At 35.8% G+C, this 7480-nt stretch overlaps 1 protein-coding gene across 1 annotated transcript; it reads left to right on the top strand.

The window, feature by feature from the left end:
• Window positions 1-1440: 1440 nt before the first annotated feature.
• LOC133669400 (zinc finger CCCH domain-containing protein 66-like) lies at window positions 1441-4798 on the top strand. Its single transcript, XM_062089523.1, has 2 exons — window positions 1441-1703; window positions 2220-4798. Exon 2 carries the CDS (start codon window positions 2249-2251, stop codon window positions 4385-4387), a length of 2139 nt encoding a protein of 712 aa, XP_061945507.1. The 5' UTR covers window positions 1441-1703; window positions 2220-2248; the 3' UTR covers window positions 4388-4798.
• The last annotated feature ends 2682 nt before the right edge of the window (window positions 4799-7480 follow it).

Raw genomic sequence — 7480 nt, 5'->3', positions numbered from 1 at the left:
TTGCAGTTTTAATCAACTTTTAGTAGCATGATTAAAAAGCCAAACCAACGCATCAAATTTCTCCTATTGTGATATCTTATTGGTATAAAGATTGATTTTTTTTTTTGTGGATGGAATGTGGTTGGCTGAGACATTTCTCTTTCTTTTGCCTATTCCAGTGACTTTCCATGCTTTTTGGGATCAAAACGTGAGAAGAATAAATTTTAAGATAGAATTATAAAAAATAAAAATTCAAGAACTAAATTGATTTTTTCAAGTAAAAATGCTACAATAATCCTCACAATATTTGATGAGAGGCGATGCAGTAAAATAAATAGGTGAATTTGCACAGTAAAAAAAAAGCTGTCCATGTCTTTTTTTTTATTATTAATATAAATGTTCGAGTCAGCTTATACATACCTTAACTAATCTTATAAATTTTAAAATTAATAATTACATAAGTTTTTAATTACAGAATTTAAACTTGCAATTATTAGAAAATAAACTTAAAATCTAACCATCATCAAAAATTCAAAATAAAATAGTATTATTATGGAAAAAAAAAAAGATAAAAGAAGAAAAATCATTGTCTTGTATTCATCTTTTAATACGTTGGAAATAAAAAAATAGTGTATTAATATATTTTTTTTTATGTTTTAAAAATATTTTTGAAAAAAATTAAAATTTTTTATTTACTTTAAATTAATTTTTTTTGATGTTTTAAAATTATTTTAATATATTGATATTAAAAAAATATTTCTATATAAAAATTATTTTAAAAATAATTACTACTACATTTACATTCCTAAGCATATACATAGATATATGACAGGGACGCCTTTCAAATAAAATAAAATAATACCAAAACAAGTTCAATTTCGAAACAGACGACAGAGCTTCATAGAAACCACCGAAGCGTTCCTATGTTATTACACGTACTTCGATAGCTTCTAGAATTCATTCCCCCGTGGCGCCTTTTCTTCTTCTTGCATTTGCACAACCAAATATCTAACAGTGCGTTCACTGTGCAGAAACAACAGTCAGAATGGGACCAACCCTGCGCTCGCTCTGACCAATATTACCACCTTGCTCTATAAATTTACATCACAGGCCGTTATTTTAGTAGAATTGAGCAACGAATAAGATTTGAGATCATGATGACGGTGCAGGCACGTCCACGTCATTCCCTTAAGAGGCCAAACACGCGTAAAGCATGACAATCTGGAATCTCGATACGGTCACCTTTAGGTGAGGGCAGTTTCTATTGGATTTCCAACACGTGTCGACGTAACAATCCATAACTGTCAGATATTAAGAAGCTAGTGGCCCCCACCTTCCACCGCACAAGAAATCTCATTTCGTCTGCATTTGCATTTCATTTGCATTTGCATTAGAGAGAAACATAAAAAAATAAATAGATAAAAAAGTAGGAGATTAAAAAATAAAAATATAGGAGGAGCCATAGAAGACGTAGAGGGTGGCTTCAAAGACTCCGACTTTTTGACTTAAAATAAAAAAAACGCATTAAAAGAGAGAAGCCAAAAGTCTTTCTTCCCTTTTCGTTCTCTTGCTTTTTTGGTTTTGTGAAGTTAATAAAAGCAGAGAGAGAGAGAGAGAGAGAGAGAGGGGTCAATAAACTTGAAAGGAAGCCAGAGAACAAAGCAGTTGAGGGTTTACTCAGTTCTTACATTCCAGCCCGCTTATTTTTACATTTGGAAGCCAGGGTATGTTTCTTGAATGCTTGTTATGATTTGATGATTGGTTTATGTCTGTCTTGGTGGGTTTTCGACAACTCTTAATGTTTCTGCTTGGCTTGTTAGAAAATGTAGGTAGAGAGTGGGACTTGAGTTGTGAGGGTGTATAGCTTGTTATTTATGGAAATTATGCTATAGACTAATTTTTTAAATTGCTAGCTATTTTTTGCTATTAGAATCCAGGGTGTAGGGCGTGTTAGATGGTGCTGTTGTCTTTGTTAGGATATTAACTATTTTTTTTCATTTCTTGATAGCTTTCCTTTTCATTTGGTTACTGTTTTTGTTGAACGGCTAAAAAATTATAAAAAATGTTATTTTTCAAGCTGTTGTGTTATAATTTGGTGGGATTGAGGTACTACTGCTGTTTTTGATCTTATCGTTTTTTTCTCTCAGTTGTTGTCTCGCTCCCTCTCTGTAGTGAAAACAAATTAAAAAACCTGTGTTTGTAAATGTTTTTGAAGGTTTTATCTGTTTATAATCTTGTAGAAAAGAGACGTTGTGGAGGAGACTTTGTGATGTGCAGTGGTACAAAGAGGAAACCAACACATACTGGTTTCAACATGGAGAATGAATTTCGAAAGGAAGACGGGGTTTGCTATGATTTCTCTGGTTTGCTTGAATTGTCTGCCTTGAATGATCTGATCGGTTTTAAGAAAGCAATTGAAGAGGAGGGTCATGATGTTGATATGCCAGGTTTGTGGTATGGAAGGAGAATTGGCTCGAAAAAGATGGGGTTCGAGGAGAGGACACCCCTCATGATTGCTGCGTTGTTTGGAAGCAAAGATGTGTTGAATTATATCCTGGAAACAGGTCATGTAGATGTCAACAGGGGTTATGGGTCTGATGGGGCCACAGCGCTTCACTGTGCTGCTGCAGGTGGCTCTTCCTCTGCACCTGAGGTTGCCAGGCTCTTGCTTGATGCCTCCGCTGATCCTAATTCTGTTGATGCTAATGGAAATCTCCCTGGTGACTTGATTGCTCCAGCTGTCAAGTCTGGTTCTAATTCAAGGAGAAAGACCCTGGAGATCATGTTAAAGGGTGGTACCAGTGGTGAAGAAACATGTGTTTTGGCTGATCAAATTGCGGATGAGATGGATGGGATGGAACAGCAAGAAGTACCAATGCCAAGGGTATCAAAAGATGGGTCCGAGAAGAAAGAGTATCCTATTGATCTGACACTTCCAGATATTAAGAATGGGATGTATGGAACTGATGAGTTTAGAATGTATACTTTTAAGGTCAAGCCTTGCTCTAGGGCTTACTCTCATGATTGGACAGAGTGCCCATTTGTGCACCCTGGGGAGAACGCCAGGCGCCGTGACCCCAGGAAATATCACTATAGTTGTGTTCCATGTCCTGAGTTTCGAAAGGGGTCTTGCAGGCAGGGTGATGCCTGTGAATATGCACATGGTATTTTTGAGTGCTGGCTTCATCCTGCGCAGTATAGAACTCGTCTCTGTAAAGATGAGACAGGTTGCACTAGGAGGGTGTGTTTCTTCGCTCACAAGCCTGAAGAGCTTCGTCCCTTGTATGCCTCCACGGGTTCAGCAGTGCCTTCTCCTAGATCCTACTCTGCCAATGGTTCCACTTTTGACATGAGTTCTATTAGCCCACTTTCCCTTGGTTCTTCATCTGTCTTGATGCCATCTACATCAACTCCACCTATGACTCCGTCTGGGTCCTCTTCACCTATGGGTGGATGGACAAACCAGTCTAATGTGGTGCCCCCTGCATTGCAGCTTCCTGGTAGCAGGTTAAAAGCTGCATTCTGTGCACGAGATATGGATTTAGACATGGAATTGCTCGGGATTGAAAGTCACCGTCGAAGGCAACAATTGATGGATGAGATTTCTGGTCTCTCCTCCCCTTCCAGCTGGAACAATGGTTTGTCCACTGCCTCAGCTTTTACTGCCTCTGGTGATAGAACTGGGGAGCTGAATAGGCTTGGAGGAGTGAGGCCTACTAACCTTGAAGATATGTTTGGATCCCTCGATCCTTCAATTTTGCCTCAGTTGCAGGGACTCTCACTGGATGGTTCAACAACCCATTTGCAGTCTCCTACGGGGCTGCAGATGCGCCAGAACATCAACCAGCAGCTTCGGTCTAGCTATCCCACCAGCTTCTCATCTTCTCCTGTGAGAACATCACCATCTTTTGGAATGGATCATTCTGGAGGTGCAGCAGCAGCAGCAGCAGCAGCTTTGAGTTCAAGGTCTGCTGCCTTTGCAAAGCGTAGCCAGAGCTTTGTGGAACGAAATGCTGTGAACCGTCACCCAGTTTTTTCTTCACCAGCAAAAGTAATGCCTCCTAATCTTTCAGACTGGGGTTCCCCTGATGGCAAATTGGATTGGGGTATTCAGGGAGAAGAGCTTAATAAGCTCCGAAAGTCTGCTTCTTTTGGGTTTCGAAGCGATGGTAGCAGTTTTGCCACAGCTGCCTCCTCAGTGCCAGCAACTGTTGGTGAGCCAGACGTGTCATGGGTACAGTCCCTGGTGAAGGACACCCCTCCTGTGAAACCCAGGCCATTGGGTTTAGAGGAGCAGCAGCAGCAGCAGCAGCAGCAGCAGCAATGTCATCTTAACATTGGAGGTTCAGAGATGCTGCCTGCTTGGGTGGAGCAGCTGTATATCGAGCAGGAGCCATTAGTGGCTTAGAAGCAATATTAGCCCCGATTTGGCTCGTAGTTCAGCATTTAACTACTTATTTCTTGTCATTTTTTAAATTTTATTAAGTTTTGATGATATCCAGGAGTAAGAAACTGGAGAAAGGACAGAAGGAAAAACAAAATTGAAATTAAACCCCGAGGAAGAATTCAAAGACATCTGAGCAGGAGGAAAGGTTTCTGCTATGGAGCTCTTAGATTCTTAAGAACAATACATTCTTTTTCACCAGCAGATGGAAGTTGTAAGCAAAATCTTGTGCTGATGAGTTAGAGGCGGTCGCCTCCGGATTTCATTTTATTACCCATGGCCTGATTTCGTTAGCTCGTGGGTTGTATACATCATATGTACTCAAAACTGTTACAGCAATTACTTTTAATAAAACATGTATCAGAATTAAGTGAATCCTTCTTCTTTCTGCGTGTACTACACGAGCCCGCGTCTCATCTTGTTCTTTTTTTGATATGTTAGTGAGAGCTTTTGTATCCATGAGCCATGAATTAACCCTTGCAGTTGATGTGAACCCATGTCCTCGTATTGGATTCTTTATCCATGGTTTTTTGCAGAAAAGTGAAGCCGATGCCGGTAACCCGCATTCTGTATCAAACTGAAGGTGGAAAAGAACAGAAGTAGACGTTTATATCCAGGACTATATGCATCTAACTGGTGATGTTAGCTCCCAATATGATGCCATTTCTCTCTTCATTCTTTCATCTTCTGTCAATGTCGTCCGCCTATCACCCTTTTTTGATTTCTACTACACTATACTCTCGGCATGGAAGGGGTCAGAGATCCATTGATTCCAAGATTCTCAATCGGGGGAGATTGTTGAGCACTGATGCAAAGTCAGTCTAGTTAGCATTGCTTGCTTTTCGCATCTTTTAATCAAACTTTATAAAGTAGTGGTGCACTAGAAGAAAGAAAAAGAAGCAATGGAAGCTTGGGTGCTCCAAGCCTACCTCTCCATTTCATTTCCTGTTCATGCAAAGAGCCAAAATCCCCAACGAAGAAAAAGCACATACAAGAAACCTACATCTGCAGTGGCTTTGCCTAGACTGCTTATTTTATAATATAATTTATTTGCTTAACTTAATTTGTGGGATTTTAATTTTTATTTGAGATGCAAAACATTCTTCCTTCTTATGTGCTTGGGGGAAGTATTGATTAAAACCTTAATTATTTCAAAGTACAGACCAAGCCAAGTGGATTTAAAACATTGATTCAATAATAAAATTAATAAAACAAGTGAAGACATGGATAAGCTTCAGACAAAAGTCAGAAAACGCGTCCTCAGTTTGCAGTGCAAGTCACCGTTTTGGATTCTTTTTTTTTAAAAAAAAGCCAAGATATCTTAATTAGGACTTCAAGGGTAAAAAGTTAGATTTCAGGATGAGTATGAATATTGCTATACCTGGTTCTAATCCAAATCCAACCAAAATAAATAAATAACTTTTAAGTTTTAAAAAACTATATATACAGTAAAATAACTATATACTAAATAATTATAAATTATAGTAATCGAGTTCAGGTTATAAATACTGAACGGGCACTTGAAACCTGAAATATTAAAAATCTATATTGATAGGATTGAGATGCATTTGAATGGTTATTTTAAATTTGTTTATGGATAATACAGAACTCCATAATTATTTAAAGAAAGTTAAATTTGAGAAGATTTTGAGTTGAACAACAAGCTTTTTATGTGATGTTGTCATATTAAGATATTGTTTTTTTAAAGTATTTTTCGTATGAAAATATATAAAAATAAATTTTTTTATATTTTAAAAATTATTTTTGACATAAGCTTATCAAAATAATCTAAAACCATTAAAAAAAGAAATTTATTTTCAAAAAAAATCACAAAATAACCACAAAAACAAACTATCCTATACATAAGACATAGCTTATACCCCAATTATCATATGATACTTGGTCCCATGAGTGCCCTGCACAATCACTTTCATTGTCTAAACTTGATATTATTCCATAAAAAAAAGGTGAAAAGTCCATCCAATATAATAAATGTAATTGAAAAATTTCCACTAATGAATATGAGAATATTTTATGGTGAGAATTTCTAAAGTTTCAGATATGCATTTTCATTTATAGTTTGTATTAAGTATTGGTAATATATTTGCAGATTAATCGAACTTTTTAATTAAAAGATCAAAGTATAATTGAAAAAAAAATCAATGGTGGAAAAAAAACTTAAAATTTATTGTTTCAATTTTTCTCTTTTAAATGATCAATTATACCAAGTTTCTTGTAATAATAGAATTTACGAATAGTATAATTTTACTTTAATAAAATTATATATTGTATATAGATATCTAGGTGCTTTCCTACTTCCCTTTATTATTATGTTCATTCATTACCATCAAGTTCATTTGAATCTATATTTTTTTCATGACCTTTGAGCTTACAAGTATTTATGTACATGTGTTTATAAATAGAAGCATTGTTGAGAGAATATGAAACACACATATAACTACAAATTCATATGAAATAAAAGTGCTCCCTCTTCACCCCCCCTTAATCTTCATTGTTCGTATATATTCTATTTACTCTTTATTAATTATATTGTTTTATTATTATATGCTTCTTAATACATAGTTTTATAATACGTTATCAGCATGAATTGCTCCTCGCTTTTATCTTGAAGCAAACAATCATATTTGATAAGTAGTAAAGGCACATATTTCTCCTCGCTTTCATCTTGTAGCAGATCATCATATTTGGTTTGTTGATAAGAAGTAGAAGATATGTTTTTATTTTGTTGTTGTATGTTCTACATTATGTTTTGAGATCAAATATATAGGATGAAAACCCGTGACAAAATCTTAAGATTATTCTTAAGTGTAACAATGTCACATACTGATTTTCGTTTTATAATTATGCTTTTATAAATATTTTCTATGGTTTAATATATATATATATATATATATATATATATATATATATATATATATATATATATTATGCAGTGACAATGACAAACCTTGTCAAACTTGAGTTCGTGGCACTTGTTATTACGGGCAAGAATTACTTGTCATAGATCCTTGATGCTGAAATTCACCTGGATGCCAT

This window comes from Populus nigra, chromosome 1, assembly GCF_951802175.1.
Source record: "Populus nigra chromosome 1, ddPopNigr1.1, whole genome shotgun sequence".
NCBI classification, from domain to species: Eukaryota; Viridiplantae; Streptophyta; class Magnoliopsida; order Malpighiales; family Salicaceae; genus Populus; species Populus nigra.
This window is presented reverse-complemented; position numbering and strand designations above follow the sequence as displayed.